The sequence below is a fragment of the Neophocaena asiaeorientalis genome, unplaced genomic scaffold (assembly GCF_003031525.2).
Source record: "Neophocaena asiaeorientalis asiaeorientalis breed wild unplaced genomic scaffold, Neophocaena_asiaeorientalis_V1.1 scaffold471, whole genome shotgun sequence".
Taxonomy (NCBI): Eukaryota; Metazoa; Chordata; class Mammalia; order Artiodactyla; family Phocoenidae; genus Neophocaena; species Neophocaena asiaeorientalis.
Window position 1 is genome coordinate 311,608 of NW_020173949.1, and position 18,837 is coordinate 330,444.

At 37.3% G+C, this 18,837-nt stretch overlaps 1 protein-coding gene across 1 annotated transcript; it reads right to left on the reverse strand.

Annotated features, from left to right (window-relative positions):
* Nucleotides 1–301: 301 nt before the first annotated feature.
* Nucleotides 302–18,523, reverse strand: LOC112404743 (zinc finger protein 300-like). The gene is given in 6 exon segments (XM_024752849.1): nucleotides 302–1,252; nucleotides 1,254–2,734; nucleotides 7,654–7,746; nucleotides 15,463–15,589; nucleotides 17,578–17,636; nucleotides 18,414–18,523. Coding segments are annotated over 6 exon segments (2,274 nt in total). The 5' UTR covers nucleotides 18,481–18,523; the 3' UTR covers nucleotides 302–805.
* Between the last annotated feature and the right edge of the window lie 314 nt (nucleotides 18,524–18,837).

The following is an 18,837-nucleotide window of genomic DNA, read 5'->3' on the forward strand; positions in this document are numbered from 1 at the left end:
CTAATGTTCACACTAAATGCACTGCTGACCTTGAGACAATAAAGTCTTGCAGAAAACACTGTTTGGCTTCTTTCTTGAAGAGGCAATTCAGTAACAATAGTCTTCCTTATATACGCTGACCAGAAGACACTAAGAAAAAATAGGAACATACGTTTTTTTTTTTTTCTTGTGATAAGCGGGCCTCTCACTGTTGTGGCCTCTCCCGTTGCGGAGCACAGGCTCCGGACGCGCAGGCTCAGCGGCCATGGCTCACAGGCGCAGCTGCTCCGCGGCATGTGGGATCTTCCTGGACCGGGGCACGAACCCGTGTCCCCTGCATCGGCAGGCGAACTCTCAACCACTGCGCCACCAGGGAAGCCCGGAACATACGTATTTTAATTAATCAAATGTATCCTCTAACATATTTACATGATGATGGTTTTTGCATAAAGAGTGCATAATTCCCACAACCCTCATGTTGGATTCCAGTACAATTAAATTGAAGGTAGTCTTTGGGGAGAGAAGTTTTCCTCATCCATTACCTTCACAGGAATTTTTTTCTGTGTAAATTTCTAACACCCATTGAGTAGTCTGGTGGAAAGACTGTTCATAAGTGATTAATTTCAAGGATTTACCACTTGTGTGAGTCCTCTAATGTCCAATGAGGGCTGAAATCTGGTTGAAACACTATCCATACACAATACACATGAGAGATTTCTCTGTGAGTTTTGTTGATTGATGGTTGATTTCTCAAAGGGAAAATTTCCAGGTTTATTATATTCATTGATCTTCCCGAGTCCTCTGATGTTGCACTTCCAGTCAAAGTTTACCCATATCCATTACATTCATAGGGCTTCTCCCACATGGGGACTGTCTGACGTACTCTGAGGTTGTTTGTAGATGAAAACGTTCCCACATTCATTAATAATAGGATTTCTCCCCAGTGTGAGTTCTCTGAAGTGTTTAGGACTGGCATTTGGCTAAAAGCTTTTTCACATTCAACCCATTCACAGGGTTTCTCCCGTGTGAATTCTATGATGCAGAGGTAGATGAGAATTTCTCTTGAAGGATTTTCCACCCTTGTTACGCTCCTAAGGTTTCTGTCCTGTGTGAATTCTCTGATGCCGAGTGAAGTGAAACTTCCTAGAGAGAGATATTTCACACGTATTACATTCATAGGGTTTCTCTCATGTGTGGACCCTCTGATGTAACCTGAGGTTGACTTTATAGGTGAAAACTTTCTGACATTCATTACATCCATAGGGTTTCTCCCCAGTGTGAATTCTCTGATGTCTACTTAGTAATGACTTCCAGTTAAAAGCCTTCCCACATTGAATACATACATAGGGTTTCTCCCCTGTATGATTTCTCTGATGCTCAATGAGGTTAGACTTTCTATAGAAGGACTTTCCACATTTGTTACACTCATAGGGTTTCTCCCCTGTGTGACTTCTCTGATGCTCAGTGAGGTTAGTCTTTCTATAGAAGGACTTTCCACATTTGTTACACGCATAGGGTTTCTCCCCTGTGTGACTTCTCTGATGCTCAGTGAGGTAAGACTTTGTATAGAAGGATTTTCCACATTTGTTACACTCATAGGGTTTCTCCCCTGTGTGACTTCTCTGATGCAGAATGAGGTAAGACTTTCTATAGAAGGATTTTCTACATCTGTTACACTCATAGGGTTTCTCCCCAGTGTGAATTCTGTGATGCTCAGTGAGGTAACTCTTTCTATGGAAGGATTTTCCACATTTATTACAATTATAGGGTTTCTCCCCTGTGTGACTTCTCTGATGATCACTGAGGTAACTTTTTCTATTGAAGGATTTTCCACATTTATTACACTCGTAGGGTTTCTCTCCCGTGTGAGTACGCTGATGTATTTTTAGGGATGACTTATGTCTAAAAGTTTTCTGACATTTATTACAGTCATAGGCTTTCTCCCCTGTGTGAATTCTCTGATGCACAATGAGGTATGACTTCCTACAGACAGATTTTCCACACTCACCACATTCATAGCGTTTCGCCCCTGTGTGACGTCTCTGATGTTTTCTGAGGTATGATATGTGGGTAAAAGCTTTCCCACATTCAGTACATTCATGGCGTTTCTCCCCTGTGTGACTTTTCTGATGCTCGGTGAGGTGAGAATTTCTATAGAAGGCTTTTCCACATTTACTACACTCATAGGGTTTCTCCCCTGTGTGAGTTCTCTGATGTCTTTTTAGGGTTGATTTATGGCCATAAGCTTTCCCACATTCAATACATTCATAGGGTTTCTCCCCTATGCAACTTCTCTGATGTTCTCTGAGGTATGACATGTGGGTAAAAGTTTTCTCACATTCATTGCATGCATAAGGTCTCTCCCCACTATGAGTTCTCTGATGTCCAATGAGGTATGACTTCCTAGGGAAGGATTTTCCACATTCTTCATAGGGTTTCACACTCATTTGAGTTCTCTGATGTACAGTAAAGGTAGTCTGAGGGTATAAGGTTTGCCAAAATATGGTATCATCACAGAAGCTCCTCTTTGTGTCAAGTTTCTGGGATATGGTAAGGGCTGCATTAGGGCTTAAGTTACTTCCAATTTCAAAGGGCTTTATTTCTGAGTGAGTGCTCTGATGTTCTCTGCAGTGTGACTTCTGGCTGAAAGTTTTCTCACCTGTGTCTGTATTCTGAAGTTGAGTAAAAAAGTCTTGCTGCAAATATTTTCCTTGATTTGCCAGGCTTTTCTCTAAGAGGTTATCAAGTTTGCAGTCTTATAAAATAAAGAAAATAAAAATGCCTTATAAGCCTTAAAACACATTTCTTATAGGATGCAGCCTTTATATATATGCCCTATATTGTATTTGACTCTTTGGTTTCTAGCCACCACATCTTCCCAAAATAAATAAATTCCAAATGTATGTTTCCTATACTCCTTGAGAAAAAAGGACACCAAAATTATGATGATTATCTCTATATAGCTGGCATTTTAAAAATAAGGAAATGAACAGTAAATAGCTAATAGAGGACTCTCAAAAGTGATTCACTCAGGCAACTGGAAAATGAGACACTGGGATGACTGATTATTAGCAGTAAGTAGAACTACAAGAAAAATCAGTCAGTAAGGGTTTTCAAACAATATATCAGAGAAGGGATTGGACTGAGGAAGAATATCAATGTCTAGGTCTTTATACTTCCAACTAAAGATTATGATGGTAGGAACTTATTAGTCTACAAGCTTCCAGCTGGAGTTCCCTCTGTTCTATTCTACACATCAACACTGAAATAAATTCATAATTGAACTGATTTTCTTCTGATTAAAGAAACAATTCTATAGCTCAAGCTCAAATCCTCCTGGAGTTATTCACAGAATTACAAATGTATAAGAAGTGTAAAACTGATGAGAGGTAAAACCATATATTGACCTGGAATGAATTCACTTCTATATGCTGGCTCTGATGCCTTAGTTTATTATATCAGTGCTGGTAAACAACAAACTTCTCTTGAATATCAAATCACAAGTTTCCCTTTTCATTATGATCACTCACTCACCTGAAACTAGTTTTTTTGTTTTGTTTTTGTTTTTTGCCACACTGCACTACATGCAGGATCTTAGTTCCCTGACCAGGGATCAAACCTGTGCCCCCTGCAGTCTTAACCACTGGACCACCAGGGAATTCCCCCTAAAACTAGTCTTAACCAGGACTAATCTCTATGTAAGCATTCCATCTACTTCTGAACATACAGCTTCTATTAACTGAGATCCTTTAATATCACGTTTCAACCTGTTTCCAAAAGCCTATTTAGAAATGTACAGTTTATTCATTTCTCATAAAAGTTTCTTTCATATATTTGACTGCTCTTACCTAGGTTATTTTCACTTTCTACATAAAATGCCAGCCCTATGCTAAAACCTAAGATGGCACTGAACACACTGCTCTAAATACCACAGATAAAAAGAGTTAAGTGGCATCATTTTGGAAAATAACCTTTTTTACCAACTTCAGGCACATGAGATATTCTAGCTATCATTCCACAACTCCACGATATTTTCCAATCTAACCTGGCCAGGCTATTTGTCTCCCATCAGTGGTTCCTTAACAACAATAATATTTTTCATTTTCAACAATTATCTTCTACCCACATCCTTTCTCTACATAACCCTACATCCCAACTTAAGGACTAACAATTAATCTAGATATTTTTTGAGGCAATGCTATTCTCTAAACTTGACCAAGAAAATACCTTCTAAGAGGTTCCCACCAGTAATTTACACTCTCACAATACGTGCTGCCTATACCATTTATCTTAACAATGAATACCTGGAGAGCACACATGCACATTGAGGCACACACTTTTAAGTAAATTACCATCATTCAATCAGGATGCATCTTAAAATTTATGGCATGTCCACAGTTTTTTAGCTATCCCTAAAATAATGGTTTGTCTCTCAGCTGATACCAGTTTAGATCCTATAAAATATATTTCATGCAGCTTTGTGCTCCTAAATCTGGAACAGAACTCTCATTCTGTGATTATTTTTGCACCCCTCTGTGATATAAAATAAATCAGTTGTCTTTAAAAGTGCAGTATGCTTCAGAGCTACCCAGACCACTCTTGGTTACACTGGCTCAGGTTCAATGCCAATATACAGGATGATTCAGAAGTCAAAGAAATTTGACTGGTGCATCGATAAACATGAAATACCTCTCACCTACCTGGCTCTATTGTCAACCCTAATGTAACTGTACAATATTAATTATATATTACATCCTAGAGGAGGGAGGAATAGGGAATATTCTTTTTTGGTGCATTACAATACACCAAATTATTTATACACACACATTAGTTTTACATATATCTTAATTTGTGTATGTGTGTGTTTTAACACTCTTATTCCAAATAATGAGGCACTATTCAGTTTATTATGTTTCTGACCATTATTTGTATGGCATTTTTCTACCTATAAACATCTTCTGCTTGATTTCATATGCACAATTTTCATTTTAGATTCATAGACCATGATTGCCCTACAGTGTACAATGTTCCATTTTATTGCTACATCATGATTTAGTTTTAAGTTCACTTGTGAATAAGTATTGAGGTTCTTTGCAGATTTGAGCTTTTTATAAATGTTGTATGAAGAAAGTCTTATTTTTGTCTCCCAGTGAAAAAGTGTAGGAAACTCTAGAAGATAAATCTGGGAGTGAAACTGCTGAGTCATGGGGAACAGGTATGTTAAACTTTTTTTTTTTTTTTAATATTTATTTATTTGGCTGTGCCAGGTCTTAGTTGCAGCATGCGAGATCTTTGTTGCGGCATGTGGGATCTTCAGTTGTGGCATGTGAACTCTTTAGTTGTGGCATGTGGGACCTAGCTCCCCGATCAGGGATTGAACCCAGGTCCCCCGCATTGGGAGCACGAGTCTTAGCCACTAGACCACCAGGGAAGTCCCAGGCATGTTAAACTTTAAAGAAAATGCTAATCTGTTTTCCCAAATACTTACACCAATTAATTCTGCTACCTGTCTTGTAGATGCTTCCCTACATGATATCCTCATACTCTTGGAATCATAAGACCTCTTCATGTTTGAGAATTGAGTGGGTATAAAATCATGCTATATGAGATCCAATCTGAATTTGTACTTCCCACATTACCCAAATTGAGCACTTTTTCTCATAAATTCCATTTATTCCCTTCTTTGAGAAATACCTATTTATGGACTTTAACTTTTTTTTTTAATGGGTTGCTTGACTTTTTACTCACAATTTCAGTAGTTTAACACTTAACATACATTTGAGTCCCAAGTTTTTGTCTCAGGTGCCGAATCAGTGAATGAAATATTTTAAATATCTGTTCTCAGAGAGCTTATATTCCAGTGGAAAGAGACAGACAGAAAACAAAATACCTGACAATTGTATATTAGGTGATGAGTGGTTGGGAGAAAAATAAAACAGAAGAAAGGACAGGGGTGACATTTTAAATATAATAGTCACAGAAGGCCATACTAAGAAGATACTTGTCTTGAGATCTGAATTCTTTATCTATTATAGAAACAAATCCTTTCTGAAGTACATTTGTAACAAATATCATCTCTCACTGTATGATCTGTCTCCTCACATTTATAAAAATATGAAATTTAGCATAAACATACATACAACTATTCTGTCCATTATAATAATACCACAGAGTGACCAGCCACGGAACTATCATCCTCATCAAGAAATAGAATATGACTGTATCAGGGAAACTTCAGGACTTTCTTAAGCACAAGTTTCTGCAGGTCACATCACTCATAAAATTTAGAGTAATTGTTTGCTCTCATTTCTGTACTGTTTTACAACTCTCTTTTAGAAGCCTTAAGAATTTGGACGTTTAGAAAAAATATATCCAATATGTGGAGGAGGAAGATGTAACAAAAGCGATGAGGTATAATCCTGATGTTTTTCTCATCGTGAAAAACTAGGAACCAAAATATATGTTTTTAAAATCAAGTAATAGTCATTTTTGATATTCAAAAGCTAAAAATTAAGAGATTATAACAGAAACTAAAGTTGGGTGTTAAAATATGAGACAGAAGAGAAAATAAGCATTTTAGTCTCGTAACTGGTTTCATATCAGGTGATTATCAGATACTGTCTAAATAAATAGATGATTAAGCCATTACATGAGATTATAATTTTTTTTTGTGGCCACACCACATGGCACGTGGGACCTTTGTTCCCTTGATGAGGGACCAAACCCATGCCCCCTACAGTGGAAGCACGGAGTCTTAACCACTAGACTGCCAGGGAAGTCCTGAGATTACAATTTTTAAGGTCACTACTTAAGCCAAAGTACAACTTAACTAAATTACCGGGAGAAAAATACACTTATTTTAAAAAATAAAGGAAACAGGCCTATTACCGAAAAGAGTTTCTGTAACATTATACATAAGTTTGCATTATAGAAGCAATGGACAGTCAATCAATATGAATGGGCTAAGGTCAACTATTAAAAGAAAAGAAAATGCTATTAGACCGTATCAGAGACATACCTAAAATTAATTTGGAAAATTAGAAATAAAAAATTGTAAATGAAGTAAACATTAAAAATAATTCAGGACTCATTGATCTTAGTTAAGGTTCAATTCAATTTTTCAAAGTTAAATTCAAGGTTTAGCATAATGCCAAACAAAGCCTCATGAGTATTATTTTGAAATTTGATCAGCTCATTATTAAAACATGTCATAAAGGTGCTATAATCAATATGAAATGGTACTAGGGTAGAGATAATTAAACAGGCTAGAGAAACAATAGAGAAACCAGGAGCAAACACATAATTTACTGACTCTTGATTTCTATCTAAGGTAGCAGTGCATAAAAGTGAAGAAAATTACCCACATGAAAGATCAGTAAATTTTATGTTTGAATGGAAATGCTTATATCATTCATATTTAAAGTTACTATCTACGTAGGTGGATTTCTATCTTCCATTTTACTGTCTGCAAAGTGAGAACATCAATGTGCTTATATTTTATCCCTTTTCTTACACACTCCCTTACTACATCATATTAGGTCTACTCTTTCTAAACTTCAAGATATAAGTCCTCAAAAGGGGAAGCATTTAAACAATTTCCTGGTGTCCACCTCTAAGTGACCACTTTGGATCCTATTTCCCCTGGAGACCTGTCTACTGTACTCAATAACTCACCTGCATGGCTCTTGCTTAGAATCTCTTCCTCTAACAACAATGGGTCGTCTTGCTCCAACTTGACGATTACATCTGGTTTTGTTAAACAATACCCTGCAAATGGGAAATAATTTAGGATTTGGATCAGCTGCATTGGCTTTAATGCATATGAATGTGAAGGAAGGAATAGTTCTAGGGAGTAGCATAGTTATGGTGCTCATTTGACCTTTCCTTTGGAGAGGAAACTACAATGTTGTTTTTTCTGAATCTAAAAAGAAATTGATCTCCTTAAACCCCTGAATCATAAGGATACATAACATTGAGTCTACAGGTACAGAGGTTTAAATAAGGTTCTGCATAGGAACTTCTAGTCATGGCCATGATGGTGTAAGAGGAATAATGGTACATGCCAAACAACCGGAAACCATACAAAATCAATGAAATAATGACCTTTAGGCATTACACACTGGACAATGGTACTGGAAGACAAGGATCTCTGAGAGAAGGGAAGAAATAGAATTTCTAGGTTATGGTACAGGAAGAAGACACCGAATCACAGCCTGCTGATCTCAGTAACTACAGAAGGCAATGTTGGGAGCTCAGGAAAGCCAAAACAATTAGAATTTCTGGAGTAAAATATTTCAGAGGAAAGAGGTACACTGAGAGAGAAGCAGGAAGCTCTAACAGAAAGGTCACCTTGAGTAAAATTTGTATATTCATATAAGAAAACTTCCAACAGTGGAGGAAAAGAACCCAAATGCAATAGGTGGAAAAATTCCCAAAGCGTAAACACAGACAGGATGTTTAGAAAGAGTGGGAAGATCTTCTAATACATGTGGAATACATGAGGTATTAGACACTGTTCACAAAAGGGTATTATTGTCCCACTACTGTGACCAAATTAGTCCTAAACAAGAATGCTCTAGACCTCAAATAACAAGCAAACATTGAATTAATTTAGTTAATTTGCTTAATTACAAGCCAGCACTTAATGGATTAAAGTTACTCCCAAGTCATTTACTACCGCCCCCCCCCCAGGAATGTCCCAAAGTATTTAAACAAACACAAGACAATCTAGCAGCCAACAGTGTAAAATTCACAGTATGCATGCAGCACACTATCAAAAGAGACCAAGTATGAAAAGAAGGAAAACATGATTCACGACAAGGAGACAAGTCAATCAATGGGACAGAAGAAGAAATGTAACCTGAGATTAAATTAGCCTCCAAGGACGTTAAAACTGCTATTATTAATACACTCCACATGTTAATGAAGATAGAGAAAACAGGAACACGGTGAGAAAACAAAGTTATAAAGAAAAGTCACAAATTAGAAGTAAAGGCAGGAAAATATATCACCTGGGGGAAAAAACACTGGAAGACTCCAAAAGATTTTGTGCTATGGATTACCAATATTTACATTAGAAATAAAAACTGACACATCTCTTTAATAAGACATCTAGGTTCTCCTGTGCTCCTGCTCTATTCGTTCTATCATGTCCGGCCACGCAGTTACTTGAAAACTCCATTGTTTACTTGTGAATGGTGAAAAAGGCTAATATCTTAGTGTCATCATCACAATTTTTGACCTCAAAGGCACTCTGAAACGTCACTGGCCTCCTAGGTCAAAGGACTATACGGTCTTAATAAACCTGCCACATTCAGTGCCTCCAAGAATTCCCCATAAATTTCAGTGGGCACCCGGCCAACTGAGCACTCTATTAAGTTGTTGTTCTGGGATGATATATGAGAGATTGCACTTCTAACCAATTCCAAGATGATTCAAAAGTCTTTAATATTAGAATAGCAGACATTTCTGTTCCCCTTTGATTTATTCTAAATGGCAGCTTAAAAAAAAAGTCAATATGCCCAAACATAAGATTTTCAAACTGTTTATACTTATCTTACACATTCAGTGTATCATTCACCTTACCAAATTTCTCAGCTAAAAAAAGGATCCAAAATTAAATATTAAGTTTCAACAGCCCCCAAATCAAATGAGGCTCCTCTTCTCTCCCCAAACCAGTTATTTGGAATTTTGAGCGAACTCAAACAGAACTCAGAGCGCTAGTATATATCGAAAAATATAATGACTTTTTAAGACAAACAAATAAATAAATAAACCCACTGCCAGCTGACCTGATCTAAAAGAAAAGTTAAAATAAGTCATTTAGATTTAAACAAATGATACAAAGTGTAAATTTGAATCTACACAAAGAAATAAAGAGAACTGTAAATGGACGATATGTAAATAAAATATTGTTCTCATTTTAAAAACATATTGAAGTGAAAATAACACTATAAGAAGATAATGCATTATGGGGATTACAAGATATGTAGAAATAAAATCAATAACAACAATAACACAAAGGATGAAAGAAAGTGAAAATAGTCTGTTGTAATATTCTTATGACATAGTTGAAGTAACAAGTATTACTTGAAGGTAGACTGATACTTCAGAGATGTATATTTAGCAACCACTAGAAAACAAAAAGTACATTTCATAGAAGCCAAAAGTGGGTAAAAGAGATTCATTAAATATAAGCACAAGAAATTCCCTGGCAGTCCAGTGGTTAAGACTCTGCGCTTCCACTGCAGAGGATGTGGGTTTGGTCCCCGGTAGGGGAACTAAGATCCCGCATGCCACATGGTGTGGCCAAAAATTAAAAAACAAAAAGCACAGAGAAGCCAGGGAAAAGGAAAGAAAAATAAAGACAGAAAAAAACAGAAGGTATCAACCACAAAGATAACATTAAATATAAGTGATGTGAACATTTCCCTAAAACACAAAAATTGTCAGAGTGAATAAAAATCAAGACAACCTTGCTGTCTCTTAGAAACCAACTGTGAATATAAAGACAAAGATAGGTTAGAAATAAAAGGACAGAGAAAAGTATATATCATACGAAGCACACAAGAAGCAAATGAAAGTCTGACTGACTATACAGTACAAAATTCAGAGAAAGAAATATTACCAGGGATATCAATAAAAACTTCAAAATGCTAAAAGGGAAAATCCACCAAGAGGATGTAATAACCCTAAGTGGTTTACTACTTAAAAACAGAGTTTCAAAATGCATGAAGCAAATCCTATTAAAAAGGAAAGAAGATATAAATAAATTAGACTTGGATACTCACATTCCTTTCTCAATATTTAATAGAACAAATAGATAAGATATTAAAAGGATATAGAAGCTTTAAGCAATACAATCAGCCCACTGGAACTAATCCCTATCTAGAAAAAATACCATTTTCAGTCACATATGGAACATTCCCCAGGATCATATGTTAGGCCCTAAGACAAATTTCAATACATTTAATAAGACTGAATCATGCATGAAATATTATCCAGAGTAACACACAAAAAAGGATATAAAAATTGTAACAGTAAGAAATTACGAAACAAATATTTAGAAAGTAAACAAATTCTACAAAACCAATGGATCAAACAGGAAATTACCAGGCATTTAAAAAAATATCTTGGATTAAATGAAAATAAAAACATAACATCAAAACTTGTGTGATGCAGCTAAAGCAGTTTTCAAAGAAAAATATAGCGCCTTATGCTTACATTAAAAAAGTAAAACCAAGTCTCAATTCATGAGCTTAAATTTTATCATAAAACAGCAAAGAAAGGAAGGGCAAGGTAAACCAAATCAGTATAGAAAACCCTGAGGATTCCAAAAATAAATAAAGCTCTGAAAGCTAATAACCAGGTTCAACAAGGTTGCAGAATACAAGGAAATATGCAAAACCCAGTTGTATTTCCATGCACTCGCAATGAACAAGCCTAAAATGAAAAATAAAAACAATTTCATTTAAAAGAGCATCAAAAAGAATACTTAAAATAACTTTAACAAAAGTATAAAATTTGACCACTTAAATCTATAGAATATCATTATAATAAATTTTAAAAGTCCTAAATAAATAGAAAAAAAGTCCTAAATAAATAAAAGTCCTAAATAAATAGACCACTTAAATCTACAGAATATCATTATAATAAATTTTAAAAGTCCTAAATAAATAGAAAAAAACTGTCAAAGTCATCCATAAGGGTTGGAATCTCAATGTTCATGGATCAGAAGAGTTAATGTTGTCAAGATGGCAATACTCCAGAAATTGAGCTACAGATTCAATGGAACCACTAACAAAATCACAGCTCCTTTCTTTTACAGAAATTGACAAAGAAAAAAACTGGAGAGCTCACACTTTTCAATTACTCTGTTTACAGAAAACACTACTGTTTCTCATTTATATTATTGTCTCTACTCACAGAATACTTATGTATTCTCAATACTACTTCACTGCTGGTCACTGAGTGTGTAGAGGTTTTTCCCACTACCAAGCAACTCTGCAACACCAGCAAGGTGTTCTACATTCAATTCAGTTCTGACATATCCACTTGGAGTTTGCATCGGATCTCACAGGCTAGGGGTTGAGTCCACAAGACTGCCTCTCCTCACACTTCAGATGCCAATTACAAGCCCAGGTTACTACCTGTGCTACTGACCAACTAGCTATAAATGGGAGGTTCCCACATCCTGGCCCTGAGGTTTAATTTGCTAGAATGGCTCACAGAACTCAGGAAAACAGTTTGCTTACTATTAATAGATTGCCAGGTTTATTACAAAGCATACAACTCAGAAACAGCCAGACAAAAAAGCTGCATAAGGCAAAGCTTCCATGCCCTGTCCAGGAGCATCAGCCTCCCACCACCTACAAGTGTTCACCAACAACAAAGCTCTCTGAACCCCACAGTTCAGACATTTTTATGGAGACTTGATTATACAGGAATAATTATTATTAGTAATTAAGTCAATCTCCAGCCCTGCCCCCTCCCTCCCTGCAGGTCAGGGGATGGGCCTGAAAGTCCCAACTCTCTAGTCACTTGATTGGCATTCTCGGCAACAAGCCTATATCCTCAGGGGGTTTCCAAAAGTCACCTCAGTAACATGAACTCAGGCATGGTTGAAAGGGGCTTGTTATGAGTAAGACACCTCGATCTCTCGTATCACTTTGAAATTGCCAGGGTTTTAGAACTCTGTGCCAGGAACAGGGATGAAGACCAAATATATCTTTCTTATTGTAAATCACAATACTGTACTATACTATTAAGGTAGTACTGGTGTAAGAATAGACACATTAAGAATAAAAACAGAGAACAATGGAGAATTGAGAGGCCAGAAATAAACCCTTAAATTTATGGACAGTGGTTTCACCAGGAGTAGATTTCATCACAAGAAACCACTTTCTTTGCTTCTTCAAGAAGCAACTCCTCATCCATTAAATTTTTATCATGCGATTGAAGCAATTCAGACATATCTTCAGATTTTACTTCTAATTCTAATTGTTTCTGCCACCACATCTGCAGTTACTTCCTTCACTGAAAATTTGAAACTGTCAAAGTCATCCATAAGGGTTGGAATCGACTTCTTCCAAACTCCTGTTCCGGTGGATATTGTGACCTTTTCCCATGAATCACAAATGTTCTTAATGGCATCTAGAATGGTCAGTCCTTTCCAGAATGTTCTCAATTGACTTTGCCCAGATCTATAGAGGAATCACTATCTATGGCAGCTATGTTTACAAAATATATTTTTTAAATAATAAGACTTGAAAGTCAAAACAACTCAACACATGGGCTGCAGAATGGATGTTGTGTCAGCAAGCATAAATATACTAATCACATTGTACATCTCCATCAGAGCTCTTGAGTGACCAGGTGCATAACCAATGAGCATGTTTTGAAAGGAATCTTTTTTCTGAGCAGCAGGTCTAACAACAGGTTAGATACTCAGTAAAGTATTTTGTCAACAGATGTGCTGTCATCCAGGCTTTGCTGTTCCACTTACAGAGCACAGGCAAAAGAGATTCAGCATAATTTCTAAAGGCCCTAGAATTTCCAGAATGGTAAATGAGCACTGGCTTCAACTTAAAGTCACCAGCTGTACTAACCCCTAACAAGAGAGTCAGTCTGGGCTTTGAAGCTAGGCGTTGACTTCTTCTCTCTACCTTTGAAAGTCCTAGATGGCATCTTCTTCCAATGGAAGAGTATTTCATCTACATTGAAACTCTGTTGTGTAGTGTAGCCACTTTCATTAATCATCTTAACTAGAACTTCTGGATAACTTGCTGCATCTTTTCCATCAGCACTTGGTGATACCCCTTGAACATTCATCTTAAGAGAGACGGCTTCTTTCCTTAACCCCCATGAACCAAACTATACTAGATTCAACCTCTTCTTCTGCAGCCTCCTCGCCTTCCTCAGCCTTCACAGAATTGAAGAGAGTTAGGGCTGTGCCCTGGATTAGTATTTGGCTTAAGGGAATGTTGTGGCTGGTTTGACTTTTTATCCAGGACACTAAAATGTTCTCCATATCAGCAGTTGAGCTGTTTCACTTTTTTATCATTCATGTGTTCACTGGAGTTAGCACTTTTATTTTCCTTCAAGGACTTTTCCATTGCATTCACAACTTAGCTGACTGTTTGGTGCAAGGGGCCTAGCTTTCAGCTGATCTCGGCTTTCAAGGTGCCTTCTTCTCTAATAATTTCTAGCTTTTAATTTTAAGTAAGAGACATGCAACTCTTCCTTTCACTTGAACACCTACAGGCCCCTGTAGGGTTATTAATTGACCTAATTTCAATATTATTGTGTCTCAGGGAATAGGGAGGCCTGAAGAGAGGGAGAGAGATGGGGGAATGGCCAGTTAGTGGAGCAGTGTGAACACACACATATTTATCAATTAAGTTTGCCATCTCATACGGGTGCAATTCATGATGCCCCAAAACAATTACAACATAACATCAAAAATCACAGATCACCATAACAAATAAAATAATGAAAGAGTTTGAAACGTTGTGAGAATTACCAAAACATGACACAGAGATAAAGGTGAGCAAATGCTGTTTGAAAACTGGGAGCAATACATGTGGTCAGACCCAAGGGGTTGCCACAGATTTTCCATTTGTAAAAAATGTAACATCTGGGAAGCCTAATAAAGTGAAGCACAGTAAAACCAGGTGTTCTTATAGGTACAAATACTTGCCGTGAGACCCAGAAAACCACAACTAGAGTCTTTACACAAGGGAATGAAAACATGGACTTAAATATCTATAACACCTTTACCTATGATAGCACCAAACTGATAAGGACCTCAGTGTCTTATGAACAACTGAAAATACATGGCATAGAACAAAACACTACTGGTCAATAAAAAGAATAAATACAGATACACACAACAAACATCCATGAATCTCAAAAGAATTAAGCTAAATGAAAGAAGCCATACAAAAAAATAGTACACAAACTTGTATGTGAAATTTCAAAAAAGGCAAATGTATTGAAATAGAAAGTGGATCAATAATTATCAGAAAATGGGTGGGAAGAGAGGACTGACTGAGAAAGGAAAATTTTCATGTGATAGAAATAATCTGTATCATGATTTTGCTGGTACAGCTGTACACATTTTTCAAAATTCACTCAATTATAAACAGAAACTTGCTGAATTTTCTTTTTTGTTAATTATACCTCAATATAGGTAATTTTTTTTTAAAAAAAGAAGCAGCAGAGGGGCTTCCCTGGTGGTGCAGTGGCTGAGAGTCCGCCTGCCGATGCAGGGGACACGGGTTCGTGCCCCGGTCCAGGAAGATCCCACATGCCGCGGAGCGGCTGGACCTGTGAGCCATGGCTGCTGGTCCGGAGCCTGTGCTCCGCAGCGGGAGGGGCCGCGATGGTGAGAGGCCCGCGTACCGCAAAAAAAAAAAAAAAAAAAAAGAAGCAGCAGAAAATCACATGCACTCTAGGCAGACTTGCATGATAAAGTAGGCTCACCTGATGAGACAAGGAGGCTGTAGTTCTCCAGCATCACATCTCTGTACAGGGTCTTCTGAGCAGAGCTCATACACTGCCACTCCTCCAGGGTAAACTCCACAGTCACGTCCTTGAATGACACTGATGTCTGTGAAAGCACATTTCTCATCAATCTGAAGAATTCAAAATTAGGTGACATGGAAAATACCTCTGGAAATAATTCCTATCAAGTTTATGGTTAAAAATGTAAGACAAAAACTGAAAATCTTTTCATATTATCAAAAATATCTGACAGTATACTCTTTATATGCAATGTCCTAGGGAAGCAGGCATTTTCATACATTTGGCTCTGCCTTCAAAATCCATTCAAAATTTGATCACTTCAAAGTACAGCTGCTAACATCATCATTTCTTGAAAGGATTACTGAAAGAGCCTGCTAACTCTTCTGTTTTCACCACTGTCTCACTAGAGTCCATTCTCAGAGTTATATTTTAAATTATAAGTCAGGTGATGCCCTTTCTCACCTCAAAATTCTCTAAAACACCTAGTAAACAGAGATAAATATTGAATTCATAGATTAGGAGGTTCAATATGGTGGAGGTATCAGTTCTCCACAAAGAGATCTATAGATTCAATGAAATCATAATTAAAAGCTTACCAGGTTTTTTTAGATTCAGAACCTAATTCTAATATTTATGTAAAAAGGCAAACATTCTAGAATATGAAAACCATTTTGAAAAACAATAAAGCTGGAGAGCTGATATTACTTGATTTCAAGACATACCATACAGCCACCTCTAGATAGTGTGTGATGTTAACAAAAGTGAAACACACAGATCAAAAGAAGAGAAAGTCTAAAAATGATATATACAAACATATGTGCACACACACATTTCTTTAATTTAGGTGTCTGGGCAATTCAATGGAGAAAGTATATTCTGACAAAAAATCATGCAAGACTAAAAAACTCCACTAGAAAAAAGTAATAACAATAACCTTGATTCATTCTTTGAACAACAACAAAAAATTCAAAATGATCACAGACCTCAATGAGTCTGCTTTCTGCTTAGATTTTAGAGTCAGAGGAACGTATCACCTATCTAAAAAAAGAAACTGACAGCTGGTTTAATGAAGTGGGAACCAGCAAAATGGTTGAGTGTATGCTCCCTCAACTCAGTATTTAGAATACACTACCTGTACAAACTTCCAACCCATCCTCAGACTCTGAAATTCTAGATTTATGACAGGGCCAAACAGCAACACATTTGGTTGCTTTCTGATCAGCATTCCCTGTATTAAGTAAAAAATTTAAATATATGAAAACAGAAATTATAGATATAACAAAACAGATATAAGAGAATACAATCAACAAGGTTATGAAACACATTTAAAAACAGATAAAAATGTACAATTTTCTCTGAAAATGTAGTAATTAAAAAAATAGAAAACCAGACTAGATCTATAATTGTTTAAATAAAGTGATTCAATAATCTACATCTACACAAAAAAGCAGATGTACTCACAAAGCCCAATTTTAGAGGTAAGTTTAAGGAAATATATAGCAGGTGATTTTCTCATATGAAATAGAGAGAGAGAGAGAGAAAAAGAGAGGAAGGGGGATAGGAGAAAGGAAAGGGGAAGGGAGGGGAGGGGAGAAGAGAAAAGAGCAGGAAAGTGCCCTGAAAAGACTAGCACAACCGAGATACCACAGTTGGTCAGGTATACAAGAAAACAAAATTATAGGCTAATCTAGTTTGTCAATACAGGAATAAAAATTCAAATATGATATTAGCAAAAAGATGTCAGTTACAAATTTAAAAACAAAAACAAAAAAACACATCCATGAGCAAATAGGGTCTACACAGGAATTCAAGAGTAAGTTAACATTCTAAAACCCATTTCAGCTACATCTAATATTTGTAGATTAAAGAAAACAAGCTATACCTTTACTCCAAAAGATACAAAAAGGTGTTCAATATAATTCAGTGTAGATTCATGACTCAAGTAAAATCTTAAACCGATTATAAAAGAGAAATAACTTACACTGATAAAGGATGTGTAACACAAGCTGAGAGCAATCTGAAATCAAGTTAAATCTATCACAGCACAAAGTAGCTGATGAATAAAGAGCTCACCTTAGATATGTTCATTTTCGGTAGTTTTTGGGACAGTGTAGAGGACGGTGAAGATTCAGCTAGGGGGACAAAAAGAGCAAAGGGTCAGGACACCTGGCCTGCCTTACAGTTCCTACATTCACCTCCCAATCACATCAGCAGTCCAGCTGAGAAGCAGCCTCCCTACAGCATCCCTTTAGCCCTTGAAAAGGCAAAGGAAAGACCCTGTGGAAACACCATCTGTCCACCTACCAGTCTGAAATGATCACGGGGCTTAAACCTACCACTCTCATTTGGTAAAAATAATTTTGTCTATTGATGTAAATTGATTTAATTAAATACAAACAAAAAATGAACAACAGATGATTGAAGTGCAGAAAAGGATGACACTACTTCATTAAAATTAACAGTAAGAAAAAGAGACACAGGCTGCATCTTTTACCTATTTTTCTAGCAAAACTGTTTACCCCTTGAGTTAGAGAATCCACAGAATGCCCAAAAAAAAGGATGCGGTGCTTTATGGCAAAGTTGTAAAAATTACTACTTTCTAGTGGGCTGCAGTTGCTCAAAAGGGACTCTTGATAAGTTTCGTCTGATGACTGAACGGTATGAACGACCGTTCGACTCCTGGCTCTGTCACATTCCGGGTGAGCCTGGAGAAGTGACCAGCGCTCTCAAACTCAGGACCACCTCACCACCCTGAGACTCAGATCTGCTTTCTGCTTAACGTGTGTTTAAAGCAGATGCTCATACCGCTATCACGAGATAATTGCGAGGCTTATGTAAACCACCCAAGGAAAACAACAAAGTGTCTTCTGAACAACAACATCTATTATCACTTTTTCGGCGGTCAGTACCTGGCACTTGGCTCTTTTTCCAAATGACCCATATCGAATTCTCATAACAACGCCATGAAGCAGGCATTATTCATAGCTTCCTCTGCAGACCTGACTCGTCCCCAGGTTACTTCTTCCGCCCACAGTACCGGTGACACTGCTGTAAATGACCGGGTCTCTCCCGCTCCAGAGGAGGGCTGCCCAGCACACCCTCCTCCCGCGCTTTCTGGCCCGCTCACGGCCAGCGTGACCACCGCGCTTTCCCTCCCACTGTCCGCCCCGGCGTCCCCCCGTCAGATGCAGGCGGGGCCGGGCATTCCGTCCCCACACGCACCGTCTCCGCTCCTAACAGGTCTCAGCTCCACCTGCCCCCGAGACCACGAGGCCAGAACCGGGATCACCCCACCCACCTTCCCAGGGCCGAGATCCAGGCCAGACACGGGCA